At 41.0% G+C, this 18,767-nt stretch overlaps 1 protein-coding gene across 2 annotated transcripts in view; it reads right to left on the reverse strand.

Moving 5' to 3' along the window:
• dpy19l1l (dpy-19-like 1, like (H. sapiens)) overlaps window positions 1–18,767 on the reverse strand; it is a 37,681-nt gene that overhangs the window by 1,854 nt on the left and 17,060 nt on the right. The window contains exons 11-20 of one of the 2 annotated variants that reach the window (XM_029254216.1): window positions 8,370–8,456; window positions 6,081–6,140; window positions 5,923–6,003; window positions 5,335–5,436; window positions 5,018–5,089; window positions 4,789–4,853; window positions 4,335–4,356; window positions 3,893–4,012; window positions 353–527; window positions 100–199 (exon numbers count right to left, since the gene is read on the reverse strand). In XM_029254216.1, the coding sequence (XP_029110049.1) occupies window positions 100–199; window positions 353–527; window positions 3,893–4,012; window positions 4,335–4,356; window positions 4,789–4,853; window positions 5,018–5,089; window positions 5,335–5,436; window positions 5,923–6,003; window positions 6,081–6,140; window positions 8,370–8,456 (884 nt within the window). The remainder of the gene's footprint in view (window positions 1–99; window positions 200–352; window positions 528–3,892; window positions 4,013–4,334; window positions 4,357–4,788; window positions 4,854–5,017; window positions 5,090–5,334; window positions 5,437–5,922; window positions 6,004–6,080; window positions 6,141–8,369; window positions 8,457–18,767) is intronic. The other variant, XM_029254217.1, reaches the window with a different exon arrangement.

Here is an 18,767-nt window from a genome sequence, read left to right on the forward strand (position 1 = left end):
AGCGAGGACAAGCATCACAAAAGTAAGCTATGTAGAGTGCAGAGGGCCCCATGTGAGGCACTCCCACAGTTGCCCTCAAGGGAGGGGTGCTGTACTTGCCTCAAGCCTGCGTCTTCGTAGTGGGGGTGGTTAACAATGGGTCGTAGGGCCGAGAGCTTGACGCTGGCCATGGTAGGCATGGCTCCAGCAAAGACACTGTCTGCAAGGCACGCACACATGCAGCATTGACATAAAGTCTCACTTGCTTCACTACCAACACTGTGCTGGCAGCCTGACCCTGCATGTGTTACAATAACCCAGTTCTTTCATGTATCAGGTCAGAGCACTTTTTTCATACCCCACCATTACTCACCGGGACTGGTGTTGTCCTGGATCCACTGCAAAAGCTCTTCCTGTGGCAGGTTACTGAACTCTCCCATAATATTCCACTGGGCTTGTAGGTTGGACACACCTTGGACGGCCATCATTGAGAACATGGCAAACACCATCACCTGGTGCTTATAGCGCTCAGTGAGCCATCCAAAGAGCTGTGGAGTCCAAAAAAATGGTGCATCAGTGAGGCAAACATGGGCATACACTGCATTGATTTTAGAGCATTGGAAGTGATCCAGACTCAGTCTGTCGTACCCTCTTTCCTTAGCAAAGCATATTCCCACTATGGAAAAATCTGTCTCATTATCTGACCTCTCTCCACTAACTACTACTTCTCTCACATCCCTCATCCCTCTGGCAGAGGTGGAGGCACAGGCCTGCTCATTTCACCCCGTTGCGAATATTCTGCTCTCCCTCTCCATCTGCATGATCTGTCCTCCTTTGAATGGCATGTTGTCTCTATCACTGCCCCAATCACTCTTGTAGTTGTTTTTTATCGCTCTCCTGGGCCTCTGGGCTGCTTCTTGGATGACCCTGACATCTTGTTGATCTCTCTCCCAGGGTACAACGCATGTTGACGACATTCATGCAAGCGGCCTTCTGTCGCTCCTACAGTCCTTTGACCTTTCCCTGTCCCAGTCCCCTGCTACTTACAAAGCAGGCAATTGCTTTGACCTTGTATTTTCCCATAACTGTGGCTGTCCTGTCCTCTCTGTTACTCCGCTGCATGGATCTGATCACGTCTTCATTTCCTTCCAACCCTGCCTCACCACTAATCCCTCGCCTTTTTCTGTCACCTTCCGCAGCAACTTAAAATCTCTCTTACATTCCTGCCTTGCCTCTGCTACACTGTCCACTCTCCCTTCTGCTGCACAATTCTCACATCTATCAGACAATGCCACTAACATTTTCCTCTCTGTCCACTATCTTTTAGACCAGCACACCCCAGTGCCACCCCATGGCTGACTGATACATTATGTGCTAACAGAACCAAACTCCAAGCTGCAGAGCAAAGATGGCAAAAATCCAAGACTCGCTCAGACCTGGATGCTTACAAACTACTCTTAGCTACTTTTCACTCTGCTGTCTCCTCAGCTAAAACTACCTTCTTCCACAACAAAATACAGTCTGCAACTAAAAAAACCAGACTCTTTTCATCCCTTCTGTGTCTCCCACCACCCCCTCCTCCTCCTTCTCTCACTGCTGATGATTTTGCTTTGTTATTCAGGCACAAAGTCAATGCAAGCCACTCTCCGAATCTAAAATCTCCAACCTCCTGATATCAGAGCCACCACCTGCTCGCTAGATACAATCCCACAGTCACTCCTACTGAACATCTCCCCGCAACTCTCCACCTTCATCATCTCTAAGACCATCAACTCGTTGCTCTCCCCTGGCTGCTTCCCATCTGCCTTCAAAACTGCTCTACTTTCACCTCTGTTAAAGAAACCCTGCCTGGATCCCAGCTCAGTCCAAAACTACAGACCAGTCTCCTCCTCTCTTTCCTACCTAAAACTCTAGAGCGGGCAGCCTTTGGTGAACTATCTGAATTCCTCACCCGGAACCATCTTGTCGATGGATATGTCTGGTTTCAAAGTTGGTCACTCCACGGAAACAGCACTTCTGGCAGTGTCTGATGCTCTTCAGTTGGTTAGAGCTACTTTCCTCTCCTCGGTCCTCATCCTCCTCAATCAGTCTGCAGCATTCGACACTGTCAAACACCGGATTCTACTCTTCTCTCTTACTCAGCTTGGGATCAAAGGAACGGCACTAAGATGGTTTGAGTCCTACCCATCTGACAGATCCTATCAAATGGTCTGAAAGAGCTCCCATTCTTCTCCTCTGCCTCTCTCAACCGGTGTCCCGCAGGGCTCAGTACTGGGTCCTCTGCTCTTCTCGATCTACACTTCTTCCCTTGGCCCGGTCACTGCCTCCCATGGATTCAAATACCACTGCTATGCTGATGATACCCTGCTCTTTCTCTCCTTCCCACGTGGAGCATCAGACATTTCTGCACGCATTGATGCCTACCTGTCGGACATCTCTGCTTGGATGTCTGATCACCACCTCCAACTGAACCTCTCTGAAACAGAGATTCTTCACCTCCCATCTGGTCTGTCCTCCTGTCACATCTATCGATCAAACTGGACAACTCATTCATTTTGCCTACCTCCTCAGCTAAGAGTCTGGGAGTGATGATTGACTCAAGTCTATCTTTCTCTTAGCACATTGAAGCCACAACCTGGACCTGCAGATACATTCTGCATAATACCTGCAGGATTTGTCCTTACCTCACAACTGTCTCTGCTCAACTACTTGTCCAGGCCATAGTGACATCCCATCTGGACTACTGCAACTCTCTCTTGTGTGGCCTTCCTGCTACTGCCATCAAACTTCAAACATGATACAGAATGCTGCTGCACAAGCAGTGTTTGACTTGCCAAAGCGTCCCATGTATCTCCTCTACTCATTTATCTGCACTGGCTTCCTGTAGCTGCCCAGAGCAAATTTAAGACTCTGGTTATTGCCTACGAATGCATCAATAGAACTGTTCCTAGCTATTTACAAGACTTGATCAACCGCTACACCCAAACCAGACCACATCGCTGACCTACTTCTGCCCGCTTATTGGTCCCGCGTACAAGGGGAAAAACATGGAGGTTCTCAGTTCTGGCTCCATTGTGGTGGAATGACCTCCCTCTCTCACTCAGAACTGCTGAAACTCTATCCACATTTAAGAAGGGTCTGAACTTACTTCTTCCAAACTCACTTCACCCATGATCGCTTAAGCTCATGTAAGGTGGAAATGTTCATGCACCATAACTTTATGATCATGCCCAAATAAGCCTTTACACAGCCACTACTCCTGTAAATGTAAATGTTTGTATACCCTTTTTTTAAAAAAAATGTAGGAAGGTGATCAGGAATAGTCTATTCTGAGTTTTATGCACCTACTTGTGCGATGAACATCAGTGCATATAGTGGAAAGAAACTAACTGTACTTAAGAATCACACATCTGCAACTATGTCTCCCTTTCTCCTAATGTAATGCACCAATTGTATTTCTCTGAGATGTACATAGCTTTCGAGAAAAGTGTCTGCCAAACGAATAAATGTAAATGTAAATGTAATGCAAAGTTAGTACAGAGTCGAACTCAAAACCAGGTCCAAAACCAGAGCCGGGCGCTGTGAGGTACCAGCGCTACCCTGTGCTTGTAATGGATTTCTTACCCCACGGATGTGTGTCAACATGGAGGACTGGTGTGATTTTGTTCATTATGGCTGAGCTCAAGGTTATCCCAGCAGGGTCAGGAATGCACAGGTATCTCAGTGGCACTCAGACACAGGTCAACAAAGTGTCGTGATGACAGGCGTCAGCTATGGGTAACTTCATATTTGGCCATATAATGGCTAAGGGGAGATTAACAGGACACTGCAGTGCCATCTACTGCAGGTATTTGACACCACATAGTGCACTCATCACTACCATGGATGGTTCTCTTGCACTCCCAACATTCACCTGCCTCGAGCAGATCAGTGAGCCCATTAAGCACATTTGAGGCGTAAGGAAGAGTTTCAGTCTCATGATGAGGACTGCCAGCACTGCAAAGGCCATGAGCTGCAGTGTGTGGAACACCAGCTGAGAAGAGGAGAAACACATTGAGAACAAAAGCCAAAAGTACAAGTAATTCAGAATAAAACCAAAAAAAACACTGAAGGAGAACTAGAGACACACAAATACACACTCAAAACGTCTAGGAGCAGCCAGAAGTTATTCTAAATCACCAGATATGAGAAAGTATGAATTTTAATCACTATGAAAATGAGCAGTATGTAATATTAAGCTTGTTGCTGAATAACTGTTAAACTGTCAGGAACACCCTGGAAGCACTTATTTGCAAAAGGCACGTATAGTAGAAAAATCTAAAAAATGTTAAAGGAAACGAGGACGCACACGTTACCTCTCCATTTGCACTTGTGACTCTGTTTTAAAGAAAGGAAATAGAGAGAGAGACCTCAGCATGCTGTATTGTCATACTGCATATGTTAGTCTGATTGGCACTCATTTGTGATATAATTTCAAAGCACAGAATGTAAAAATCCTAAAAAAATCCACTCTTACATTTATTTATTGATCTGGTGTTTTTCTCTAAAGCATTTTACAATATTAAGCTACTTAATCACACTGATTTACCCACTTATAACCCTGGATATTCTTTTACTGGCACTAAGTGCTTTGGATAGTACAGCAGGAGATCAGATTTGAACCTGGAGCACAAGGTTAACCGCTACTCTACCTGCTGCCCTGAGGTGAAACTTAATTCAAGTATTAATACATATGAGTTATGGCTACATCAGATACACAGCCAAACAGTTACAAACAGATGACTTCTGTCTTACACAAGAAATTCTTACAGTTCAGTACTGTCTTCATCCGGCATGGGTGGATCAATTAAGAACTTCCAGATGTCTCTTGTTGTCTGATAAGGAAATAGTGCAAGATAAAAATGAAATAACTCATCAAACAAACTGCCAGCGACGAAAATTAATCTTGGATTTTGAACAATACTTTCAGATCTGTGTATTATGAAACTGCACAGAGTGACTACTTTAGTAGCAGAGATCGCTGTAAAGCAGACCTCACCTTCCCAACAATGACAGTAACAACAAGCAGATTTATCGGCAGCAGCAGCGTCCTTAGGAATCTGAACAGCGTCTGAAAATAATCACATTCAAACCATTGTGAGCAAGAGGATTCAGTGATACTGCCGAATGCATAAACAAACACCTCTGTATCCCATGAGGATCATTGCTCTAAACATAAGAGGAATGGCTCTGCAGCACTCCCTGAATAATTCTGTGCATCTGGTCCTTTGTTGACAGCTGCACTGGAATGATAGTTTACAAACAATATACTCTACAATTTGAAGAAATCATATTCAATATATTTATAATGCCAACCTCTCTTTCCATGAAGTCAAACTCCGCAGCACAGGTGTACATCAGGGTGTCAAAGTCCTTGTAGCTTGTGAACTTAGATTTGATTAAGCTGCTAATGTGGGCCTGAGAAAAGAGGGGTCATTTAAGAGAGTTAAATACGGAAAAAACACTTTGTGTTGTTGGTTCGCTTTAAGCACTCAGTATATATGCCCAGTATATAAGTCGACCGACTGGTGTTGAGCCCCTAACGCGTTCTAGTTTGACTGAGGACCACAGATGTACCATGTTGGCTTTAATGGCCCAGCCTGCACTAATCGGCATGGCCAGTATGCAGTACATGCTCTGATTAGGACATCCTACTGTTTAATGTACAGACTGTCAAAAGTGGTTCTGGTGACCCCATGTTTATACTGCTGCTTGTTGCAGTTTAAGCTTTAAATAATTATATGTAATTTGCTGCTAACTGAATATACTGCACAACTGCCCAGGAGCAGGGTGAAGGATGCTGGTGTAGTGCATAAGCAATAATGTGCAATAATTTATTTCTGAGGTTTTGTGAATTTACAGTTTCACACCGATTAATGGTTGGTAACCATTTCCCGTACTTACATCATCTGACGCTCCAAAGACCATTGACATTGTGAACTTCAGGATGATTGTTGATATCAGCCACGCAAAACTCTGAACCACCTGACAATATAAATGTGCTTTTAACACTAATCACTGAAAATAAAGAAGACTGACAAATAATTACTGCACATTCTTACCCATGTAATAATTCCAGGTTTGCAGGCTTTGGCAATTCTGTTCCTGTATGCAATTACTCCCTGAGACAACAAAATGAACAAAGAAAAACCATTACTGAAGTGTTAAGCATGTTGATAGCAATACTGTGCTTCCTCTCTATTGTTAAGCAAGTACTGTCAATATTGTCCTTCCTCTCTGTTGCAGTGGCACTGCATTTTAGACATTATTATATTTTAACTGTGGCACACACAGCCCATGGTAGCACAGTGGGGATGGGGCAGACACTTCTGACACAGTTATAATCAATAACTATCGGCAGTTATCACTTCAGAGTATTTAGACTTTTATCCCCACAGTAAGAACAGATCTGCCAACTAGGAGACCAGTGAAGAGAGTCTTATCACAGCCCTAAAATCCATGGTTCAACATTAAAAGATCCCCCACTGTCTCAGGGAAAATAAGTAAAAATGGTTATTATTTATTATTAAGAGTACAGGCACCCCTCAGTTTATGAACTGTCTATCTGAAATTTCAATTTAAGGGTTCTTGGCTTTTGATACCCAATTTTCAATTTACGGAACAAAAAAACTGCATAACAAAATTTATTCAAAACTTGTCCAAAAAAATGGAAAACCACACATCACGAGAGCAAAGAGGAAGTGCAATAATGTATTGTAGCTGGCATGTCTGAAACCGTCGGGGGGCGTGGTGGCGCAGTAGGTTGGACCGAGTCCTGCTCTCCGGTGGGTCTGGGGTTTGAGTCCTGCTGGGGGTGCCTTCTGATGGACTGGTGTCCTGTCCTGGGTGTGTCTCCTCCCCCTCCAGCCTTATGCCCTGTGTTGCTGGGTTAGGCTCTGGCTCCCCGCGACCCCGTATGGGACAAGCGGTTCAGCTGATGTGATGTGATGTGATGTCTGCAACCCTGATCTCCCCAAATCTGGTATATTTTAAGAGAGCAGGGCATTGTGGGAAGCATATGAAATTCCACAGGAGTGGCTGTCAGCCACATTGGGAGTGTAATTTAACTGAATGATTGCGGAGACAGTACAGCAATTAGAAGGAAGCGTTTACCTGATGAATTCTGAAGTACATATGTGCATGTACAAGGGTGCAGTTCTACAAAGTTGTTCACAATCAAGGTGATCAGTGGATCCCTGCTTGGATTATTGCTCATCTGCAGAGAACTGATCCGTTAAGAAATGGACATTACTCCGGACCAGTACTCCAGAATACTGCCCTGAGTTTTCTAAGCAGTCTGGAAGCAGGCAAACAAAGGTAATGGGTGTAATGCACTTTTGTGTTGTTTTGTAAGATGTATGTTGCTTTGGAGAACAGCATATGCTAAATAAACATAAATACAAATGTGTTTTATATCATGCTGAAATCATGGGTTAGTGTTTATATAAGGTTTTAGTGTTCTTATGAGAAAATTTGGGGAAAATGGTTTGAGGGTTTCGAATGGTTGGGAAAGCATTATTTTCCCCATTTAAAATAATGAGAAATGGGCTTTTGGTATTCAGACTTTATCTGCACCACTTCAGGAACAGATTATTTTGTAAATAGAGGGAACTCCCTTAACATGTATAGCGCAATGTTCATTGTGCCGCCTTCAAGCTTCTCATCCTCAAACTGGAGAAGCAGCTGGAGAGAACAGCCTATCTCACCCTGAGAAAAAAACCATCACCTCACACCTGGAAGTGCTCACCTGACATTCTGCAGGCTGCTCCAGTGAAGACTGAAAGTGACATTTTGGTGAGGCTAATAGGGGCACATCATCTGCAGACAGCAGCAATGAAACCCTGGTATCCCAAACTTGAGTACTGTCACTATTATTTTTTTTAGGTGATACCTTTAGCAATTTAGAACACTAATCACACCACCATAAGCTACTTACAACTATCAAGCCAACCACAACAGAGTACTGCAAAACATTACAGGCTATTCACCAATCCCCTTGGACTGTGGGAGGAAACCAGAGACCCAGAAGAAACCCACAAGAATACAACATGCAAACTCAACACAGACTGTGCTGTATTTGATCCTATGTCCAATTGCAGAGTCAAGGCACTACAAGTAACCAGCACTACCTGCTGCACCACCATGCCACCTTCTAAACTCCTCCATAAACACTACCTCATAGCTCCTGGGCTTTGGGATCAGACATGGATTCAAAGGCAATTTAGTCTATGTGGAGTTTGCATGCTTCCCCATGCTGTCCACAGACCTGTGTAAGAGAACAAATGTGTTAACCAAACATGGTTAACTATATATTTACCAGGGGAAGGTTTAGAGCGCCAAGGTATACTCACCCAGACAGACACCAGCGAGGAAGCGTAAAAGGATGTCAGAAGCATTGCGTTTCCAAACATCAATACAAAACACACCCCTAGTGAGATCTATAAAGAGAAACATAGCTTTAGACAGTAGGTTCAAACCCACAAACAGCAACTTCAGTGTCACAAAAACAAACACATGAGAGAACCTGGATTGTTACATAACAGAGGATATTAACCTTAAGGGATGCTGGATTGCAGTGCAAAGAAATATAACCTGTCATAAAAAGCCAAAACAGCTTTAAAAAACCTTGAGCCTTTGCAATGAGCTATGATTTTTTTCTGCAGATTATAGTTATAGGCATTAATTCCCAGGACTTGTTAACTGATCACCTTCTGTTCAAAGAGTTTAGGGAAAAATGTGTTTTCTACATCCTGAAAGCAAAGCAAACAGTAGTAAATTGTTTTTTCAAAACAGGCTATGCTAAAAAAAAATTTGTAAATCTGACACTGCCACTCAACTTAGCAAGGCTTTTGTTCTCTCCAGGTTAGATAAATACAACTCTATACTTGAGGTCTTTCTGCATCTGCTATCCAGCTCTTCTAGCTCATAAAAAAAGCCCCTCTCATGTTCAACCTTCCACACTACATACACATTGATCCTCTGCTCTGGTCTCTCAGCTGGTTCCTCATTACTACTAGGTTCAAATTTAAAGGCACTAGTCTACAAATCCTAAGATGGCTCTGGTCCTTCCTACTTTTCACCAGATAACCTTAACTCTACCTGTGGCAGCCTACTTGACTGCGCTTCCTCTACCTATAGACATTGGACAGGATTGCTCATTCCTCTCATCTAGCTCAACTCATCTCTTATTTAAGGTCTAACCCTATTCATAGTATATTTTCAAGTCTGATTTAATAAAAATGATCCTCAAAATTGTCTAGTTCTAGGCTGATCTCATGATATAGTAAGGTATCTTGTCATAGAATTAAGTTTTATTGATGCTTTTACCTTGTACCCTTCTGAATTTTGCAAATTGTCTTGGACAAAGGTGCAAAAGAATTTTTAAAGAAATTCTGAAATTCTACAAAGCATACAATATAGCACTCTCCAGGTTAGATAAATACAACTCTATACTCAGGGGTGGCAACATGTAGGATGTGTGACCATTATATAAAATAACTTCCTGACACTAGAAGTATCCTGCCTGGACAGAACAAACAAAATGAAATAGCTTGAGTCTTACCTATCAGCAGAGGTGGGTAGTAATGTATTACATTTACTCCATTACTTGTATTTAAGTAAACTTCTGGAAAAAAAAAAATGCTCTTTCACAGTGTATTTTAGCATCAACACCTTACACTTTCACTGTGGTACAGTTATAAAGTAGTAGTACTCTGTTGCATTTCTATCAGTCTTTTTCCATTCATTATTAGGATAGTTAGGAAAGTTTGTGTCTGTAGCAGAATAAATTCTTTTTACCTACAGATTGTCTGTTCAAATCCCAAACCTGTAATTGTTGGAATTACCTTCGAGAGAAGGATTTATCCTGAAAATCTCAAGTATAAATTGGGAAACAGTTGCAAAGCACTTTGGATAAAAACACTCAGTAGAGAGAGACTACAAATGTTACACGTGAGTGTAATAATTACATTATGAGAATGACCTAGCTTGGTAGTGTTCTAATAATCCTTATTTTATATGGTGCATTTTTTTATTTTGTACTACGGACAACAAATCACAGTGCTGTGAAAAAATATTTACCCCCATCTTGATTTCTTCTGTTTTTGTGTATATCTCATACTAAAAAGTTTTAGATCTTCAAACAAAATAAACATAAAAGAAAAGCAAACTGAGTAAACACAGAATAGGCCACTCCAAAACTTTATTTTTGCTTTTTTGAGTCATTCAGAGGAGGACTTACTCCTATGCTTTGGATCATTGTCTTGCTGCATAATCCAGTTGCACTTGAGTTTCAATTCACCGACTGAAAACTGGACATTCCCCTTTAGAATTTTCTGGTAGAGAGCAGAATTCATATTTCGTTCAATTATTGCAAGTTCCCCAGGCCTTGAAGCAGCAAAGCATCCCTACACCATCACACCGCCACCACCATGCTTGACCGGAAGTATGATCTCTTTTGTGGAATTCAGTGTTTGGTTTATGTCAGATGTAACGGGACCCTTGACTTCCACACAGTTCCACTTTTGATTCAACAGTCCACAGAACATTCTCCCAAAAGGCTTCAGGATCATCAAGGTGTGTTTTGGCAAAATTTAGATGAGCCTTAATGTTCTTCTGGGTTAGCAGTGGTTTTCGCCTTGCCACCCTTCCACAGATGCCATTTTTGCCTAGTGTCTTTCTGATAGTGGAGTTATGAACAATGACCTTTATTGATGCAAGAGAGGCCTGTGGCTCCTTCAGTGTTGTCTTTGGCTGTTTTGTGACTTCCTGGATGAGTCATCGCTGTGCTCTTACGGGAATTTTTGAAGATCGGCCACTTCTGAGAAGGTTCACTACTGTGCCGAGTTTTTTCCATTTGGAGATAATGGCTCTCAGTGTGGTTCTTTGGAGTTCGAGAGCCTTTGAAATAGCTTCGTAACCCTTCCCAGACTGATGTATTGCAATCACCTGCTTCCTTATCATTTCTGAAATTTCTTTCAACTTTGGCATAGTGTGTTACTGGATAAGACCTCTTAATCAACTTCATGCTGCTGAAAAAGTTCTATTTCAATGCTGATTTGATTGAACAGGGCTGGCAGTAATTAGGTCTGGTTGCATTTAGTCCATCTGAACCCCATTATGAATGCAGTTTCATAGATTTGGAGAAATCTACTACAGGGCCAAATACATTCTCACACAGGCCCAGTTGGTATTGGATAACTTTTTTGCTTCAATAAATAACTATCATTTAAAAACTGTATATTGTGCTTACTCAGGTTGCCTTTGTTTTAGGTTAGATTTTGTTTTAATCTCTGAAACAATTTAGTATGAGATATACATAAAAAAAGAAGAAATCAGGATGGGGCAAATACTTTTTCCACAGCATTGTACAAAAGTACACACAAACAAAATAATTCAATAAAAGCATACACATATTGTATTTTGAAAGAGATGAAGAATATAATCTATTGTACGTAAGACATGCACAATATACTGTAACGCCTTATTTATATGTTCAGATATGTACTCTAGCTAAAAATGTGTCCCATATTTCTTCAAAACTTTCATTTTTAGCAGAGCCTGAAATTTTCTCCATTAAAATGAAAAGATTTAACCACTGTGACAATGTGTGTCTCGTTTCCAAATTCAATTAAAACTTGTTTTAGCAATACTGCAGGCAAATTAATATAATTTGTGGGTTTTTTGTTGGGTTCTTTAGGTTGGTTTTCTTTTGTTGGGGATTAAATACTGAGATCTGCAAGAAAATACAGGAAGGCAGACAATGGAATATCACGACTCAAAAAAGGACATTCTATTAGTAGTAACTGCCAGAAACATTGTGTTGTTGGACAGATCAATAAAGAGTGAAAGTAACTGTCTGGATGTTCAATGTACACTGTGAACAATTTATCAAGAGTAATTTACATATCTTATGCGGGGTAAGATTGACTCTGATTCACCTTATATTAAGATGTAAATTAGCATTGTTAGACATCGAGAAAGTATTTTTAACAAATTCGTATACAAAAATCAGGGCTCAGACTCGGGGATAAGTCTCACATTTTGTCACGAAGATACATTGCTAAATCCCCATTTGATGAGTTATACAATCTAGAGAGCTTTTTTAAAGACACTGGTTTACAAATTTCTTCTGTCTCAGCACCTCAGTTGTGCGAGAGGACATGGGTTCGATCCCTGCTCAATCAGCATTGAGTTTGCATGTTCTCTCCATGGCTGCGTAGGTGTTCTCCAGGTGCTCCGGTTAACTTCCACAGTCCAAATACACGCTGTTCAGGTGACTGGTGACTCTAAAATCACCAGTATTTAGGTATTTAAGACAAACCACAAAGTGAAATATCCTTAAACTCTGTTCATTTTTGTCCAAAGACTACCCTGTCAATTAGAATGAAACCATTTAGTGATAATATATTCTAGCTGGTCTGCCAAGAAAGAATAAAAATTTGACACTTCTATGTTTCCGTACAGTTGCCAGTTTAATAGTTTTTTTAATAAGTTTACTGGAAAAATTGAGTCGAATGAAACCAGCAATAGCGAGTTGAACTGGAATCATTAATTATCATTATAATGGTTGCTATTCTCCCCACCACAGAGAGGTGTAACCTTATCTAGCGGAGTAAATCTTTTTTTAAGCAGTGGGTTACAGTGGGATGGGAACAGACTATGTTTGAGCCGCAGTATTCTTGTCATCCCTACATGACGACAAACTAGTAGATTTTGTCCAATTTAAAGAGTAATCAAAGAGCTTAAAATTTGTTACTGAGCTTGATTGCCTCTGAAAATTTGATGGAACTTGTAAATATAAATCATCTACATAAAAGCTTCAGCCTTTATGCTGTTTGAGTCTGGATTCCCTTAATTTTTACATTTTGCTGTATTGCAGCAGCAAGAGGTTAAAAAATAAAGAAGGTGAAAAGGGCACACTTGCTTAGTTCCCCTATGTAACGTAAAACTTTTAGATGCTTTTCCATTCATTGCAACTTTGGCCTTGATCAAAGCATATTGTATCTCTGTCCAATAAATAAATGACTCTTTATAACCAACTGTCTGTAATACAGTAAAAAGATACTTCCAGTTCACTCTATCAAAGGCCTTTTCTTTGTTTAATGACAATCATTGTTTTCAGGTTATTACTTTCAGAGAAATTAACCAAATTACACAGTCTATGTGCCTCTTACTCAAAGCCCGTCTACCTTTGATAAATCCTATTTGATCAGGATGTATTATACAGTGACCACTTCAATTCTAGTGGCAGATACCTTACTGAATTTAAATTCTGATTAATATTAATAATTGATAAAGACAATAACTAGAAAGCAGAGCTGTGTTGTCTGGCCACACAATGCTTTTTTTCTCTCTCTCTGATGGGTTTCTTTCGATTTCTCAGCCTAATGATGGCTTGCTTCACTGGCAGTGACAGCTCTGTGGACTTCATATTCAGACTTAATAGGAATGGATTCCAATGCAAATGACACACTTAAACTCAACTGTAGGCTTATTATCTGCTTACTTGTACATGAAATGAGAGAATAACATACACCTAGCCATGGAACAGCACAGCAGCCAGTTGTCCAATTACTTTTTGTTTCTTATAAAGGGGGACCACATATAACAAGTGCTGTAATTCATACATCATTCTCCCAATTTGGATGTAAATACTTTCAAATTAAAGCTGAAAGTCTACACTTAAAGCACATCTTGACTGTTTCATTTCAAATCCATTGTGGAAGTGTACAAAGCAAAAAAGATTAAAATTGTGTGATTGTCCAAATACTTATGGACCTGACCTGTAAAACACCAAAAGAACAACAGAATCCATCAATGTTAATAACCATTTTTCCAATGCAGGGTTGTGGTGGTCCAGAGCATACCGTGGAAGCATAGGAGTACACCCTGGGACGGACAGCAGTCCATGGCAAGTCAGTCACAAAAACAATCATGTTCACACACGTCCACTAGGGAAATTTAGATTTTCCAACACACCTGAACTGCATGTGTTTGGACTGTGGAAAATTGAGCACCAAGAGGAAACAGATTCAGGGAGAAAACACAGACTCCATACAGACTGAACCAGATTCAAGGCCATGTTCAAACTGGCTACCCAAAATACAAAACAAAATACAACAAAGAAAGAGAAACACACTCAAACCTTCAAGTTTTTTTTTTTTTTTTTTTTTTTAAAACTGAGTTTCTGGTTGTTTTTTCTTGGAAAGAATTTTTTCAATCCCCCCCCCCCCTTTAGCTGCACCTGCAAAGTTTTTTTTTGAATTATGCACTAAGACAAAAAATATGTCTATATATCTACACAAAGTGAATGAAAACAGGCCTATAAATATATAAGGAGGGACAGCTGGAACGATACTGAATTAAGAGCTTTAGCTTTCCGTTCTATAAATTGCATGTTTTAACCCCACCTACTGCTCTTGTGCCTTTGTGCAAGGTACTTACCATTAATTGTTCCAGTAAAAAAAGCCAGCTGTATAAATGGTTAAATAACTGTAGGTTAAGTCGCTTTGGATAAAAATGTCAGACAAATGTAAATATCAGGCTTTCCCCCCCCTCTATCTGACACTAGAGCTTATTGTAGCTATACTGAAAAGACTTCAGGAAAAAATAAAACATGACCTGTCACTAGAGAGAAGCACAAAGATGAGTAGGGAGTTAAAATATGTCTTCCAGCCCCATCAACAAAATACTTCAGCAGCAAAAAGAGCAGAGTGTTGCCAATAGAAATATTTTTGAAAAGGTATCCTCAACATTTTACGACAAACTTTCTTTTAAGTCCACATTTGGAATGTACACTTAAAAAAATACCCTTTCTAGGTTTTCTATTATATTTAACTTTTACTTGTCTAGCTTAAAAATAAATGTAGAAATTAAAGACTGTTTTTTAGCTGCATTTTAAAGTTTACTGGGTCGATAAGAGAGGCGCAGGGGCCCAGCGGGCTTGGATGGGTCCCACTATCTGGCAGGCCTGGGTTTCAAGTCCTGTTGGGGGTGCCCTGCAATGGCCTGCGCCCTGGCGTGGCCCCCATCCTCGTGCTGCCGGGTTTGGCTCCGGTTCACTGCAACCCCACTTAGGACAAGCGGCTTCAGACTGTCTGTGTGTGCGTGTGTGTGTGTAAGCTTAGGTTACTTGTGGAAACTTCATTTGTTGCAGGGGTTATGCATGGAACCCCCACAAATATATAGCCCAGTTTAAAGAAAAAATAAATGATGGGAAGGGGGGAAAAAAAAAAGGGGGGGGGGGGGGCAGAAAAAGTCAGCAAACAGATGTTATGTGTAAGCCACTTTGGACATGTAGGTATTAAGTCTGTATTTAATGCTGCCCAGAGCAGTTCTCATATTCTGGTGTTGTCTTTTCTCAGTGTTCAAAAGGTAAACAGTTACAGTTATGTAAAAAACTAAGTACACCCCATGGAAAATTTTGCCTTTTTCAACATATTTGATCTTCATTTAAACAGTTTCTGTAGATAAAGGTGATATACTTGAACAAAAACACAATTAAAAATTCATTTTTCAAACATTTATTCAACAAAAAAATTAACTGATGTAATATTCCTATTTGGGGGGGGGGGGGGGGGGGGGGGGGGAGTAAGTACACCCCAGGTCTCAGAAGCTGGTATTGCCCCCTTTAGCAGAAATAACCTATTGTAGTAATTTTGTACAACTGCAGACCTGGGCATGACACAGCCCACGGGCCGTATTCGGCCCGGCAAAGTCCTGTAGGGCCCCAAGGTCAAAAGACATTTCTTTCACTGGTTATATTATTGAAATCTTAAAAAATTATGAAATATCCATATATTTGTGGGGGCCCCTAAAACTGTGACTTTTGTTTTGAAATGTACACGTACACAAGGTAGACACATGCAATTGTAAGACTAAAAGCACTGTTTAATTACACCGCCGGGCTTCAACGAGATTCACATCTCGAGGAAAGCATGATAGCTAGGGTGCTAGCCTCCTGAGTCCTGTACCTTAAAAAAATGAGTGGCAAGGAGAAAAAGGTTGATGCGGAGTGCAGGATATTTAACAGCAATAGTCTGCCCAGACAAGAAGCAGCTGTTTCGAAAAATCGCTTTTGAGACGGACTGTAACAAGGCAGGTTGAGGAAATGGCAGCAAATCTGGAGCAGCAGCTGAAAGCATTTTGGACAGTTTCACTTACTACTCCTTGGCTCTGGATGAATGTTGGAATGTGCGTGACACAGCCCAGCTTCTCATCTTTATAAGAGAAATAATGCAAAAATTGAAATAACTGAGGAACACGCCTCCGTGCAACCACTGAAAGGCACGATGGCTGGGAGAGACATATTCACAAAGGTAAACTCATTCATACAACGTTTAGGACTAAAATGGGAAAACTTAGCTAGTGTTACAACTAATCGAAGTCTGAATTTGACAGGAAAAATATGGGTCTGTTGAAAAGGATGCAGGATAAAGTGTATGAAATTAATCCACAGCAAAAATTAATATTTTTGCATTGCATTATTCATCAGGAGGTGTTTCGTGAGTCAGTGCCAAAACTTAACCATGTAGCTGTTGTGACCACACTAGTGAACTTCATTAGGGCAAGGGCATTAAACCACAGGCAATTTGTGTTCAGTGTCACGGTCCTCCAAAAAAAAAAAAAAAAACCAGCACAGATCTGCCCTACCACACAGCTATCAGATCATCGGCTCAGCTTGGGCAAAGTGCTGAAAAGTGTGTGGGATTTAAACTCAGATTCAGGAGTTTTGTGAAATGAAATGAAAGGAAAGGAAAGGAAGTCCATGAACTAAGCACCGATAACTGGTTGACTGATCTGACATTTGCTGTTCATATGACTGGCCTCATGAACAAACTCAACTTCAAATTTCAAGGCAAGGGACTTTTTGCACATGAGACGTATACTATGTACTGACTAGTATACTTGTTCAAGTCTAGTAACTGATAACTGAGGAGGGGTAATCATATCTCTAAACTCCTAAAGATGTGTTCTTATTTTTTTTGTCCAGAAAACATATTTCCTTGAATGAGTACTGTCAAGTGGCAAAATAGGGTTACTGAAAGCCTAATGACAAAGAACCTTTCACACATTTGGTGCCATAAACTAAGTACAGGCAGTCCTTGAATTACCGTGATTGCCGGACTATAAGCCGCTACTTTTATCACACGCTTTGAACCCTGCGGCTTAAACAACGATGCGGTTAATCTATATATTTTTACGGGCTAACGGCCTATAGCGGGCGCTCTAGTTTGTCAAGAGGACAAACTCAATTCCAGCTGTGATTCCTGGGGGCACAACGAAGCATTTGCAGCCACTCGACATCAGTGTGAATCGTGCATTTAAAGTGGCACTCAGGGTTGAGTGGGAGGCTTGGATGACCAGCGGCGAGAAATCATTCACCAAAACTGGCCGCATGCGAAAAGCAACTTTTGCTCAAGTCTGCCAGTGGATCCTGACAGCGTGGAGCAGTGTGAAAAAATCCACAATCACCAACGGGTTTCGAAAGGCTGGACTACTGCATGATGAAGAGGACAGCACAAGCACAAATTCGCCACGGAACGAAAGTGACGTTGAGAGCGACAACGAAAGAGAGACTGAGAAAGTGTGTGACGAAGTCATTCTGAGGCTGTTCAATTTCGACACTGAAGACGACGAATTCAGTGGTTTTAGTGAGGAAGATGAAGAGAGCGATCAATTACTTTTTTAAAAGACTAACGATCAACAGCTGGTAGGCTTGTTATTTTTTTAACCGGCATGTTACTATAATGTAATTTCACTGCTGCGTTACTGCCGTGTTAAGGCACTGTTCGGAAAAAAGCCGGTATGGTTATCTCATTTTACTGCTGTGTTTAGTAATTAAACAATTAAAAAAATCTTTCTATGTACCATCTTTCTGTGTACCATAAAGATATCGTGGTTCAGTGTGAACCTGCGGCTGATAGGCAGGCGCGGCTTATAGTCAGGTGCGGCTTATGTGTGTAATTTTTCTTAAATTTTATGAAATTTGGGTGGTGAGGCTTATAGTCAGGTGCGCTCTATAGCGCGGAAAGTACGGTACAAACAATTCCATGTCCTCAGTCTAAGTCAGATTTTGACATAAGTCGGAACAGTTAAGTATGGTGGGTATCTGACGTCAGTTTGTCAAATATTTGTCTTAGTATATTGTACACCTTTCTATGCATCAAAAACAAACACTTTGGATACACTAAAACATCATTAGCATAACAATACAGTAATAATATGATATGAGAATAATAATAAATGTATTCTGTGTCATATTTTGTATTTTGTGTCATAATAAAATAAATATTTTTTAATAGAGAGAGCAATAGAAACAGATAACAAATGTTACTATTGTCATGATGAACAGAGGACACGGAGGATGCTGGACTTAAGTGCAGGATTGTGTATTAAGAGCCAAAAGACTAGACATGTTCTCGTGGTTGGGTGAGTGGTCGTTCAGTGGATCGGCGAACTGAACAGAAGCAAGGATCTGAAATCGTGGTCGAGGGACAAGGCGGGTAGTCGTTATCAAAGAGACGTGGAACGGGAAACGATGAGACAGGACTTGGAAGAGCAGAGAGGGGGAGGTTGTAGAGTGCGAAAGAGAGATGGTGTGTGTGCGCACAATACATTAAAGAAACATTGTACAGGCAGTCCCCAAGTTACGAACGTCCGTTTTGTGTACAACCCGTAGTTACAAACTACCCCTTTACTGAATGGAAGTTGAAAAACTTGGGCGGCCAGAAAAGGGGGTGGGGGAC

Source organism: Scleropages formosus, chromosome 8 (genome assembly GCF_900964775.1).
Source record: "Scleropages formosus chromosome 8, fSclFor1.1, whole genome shotgun sequence".
Lineage (NCBI taxonomy): Eukaryota > Metazoa > Chordata > Actinopteri > Osteoglossiformes > Osteoglossidae > Scleropages > Scleropages formosus.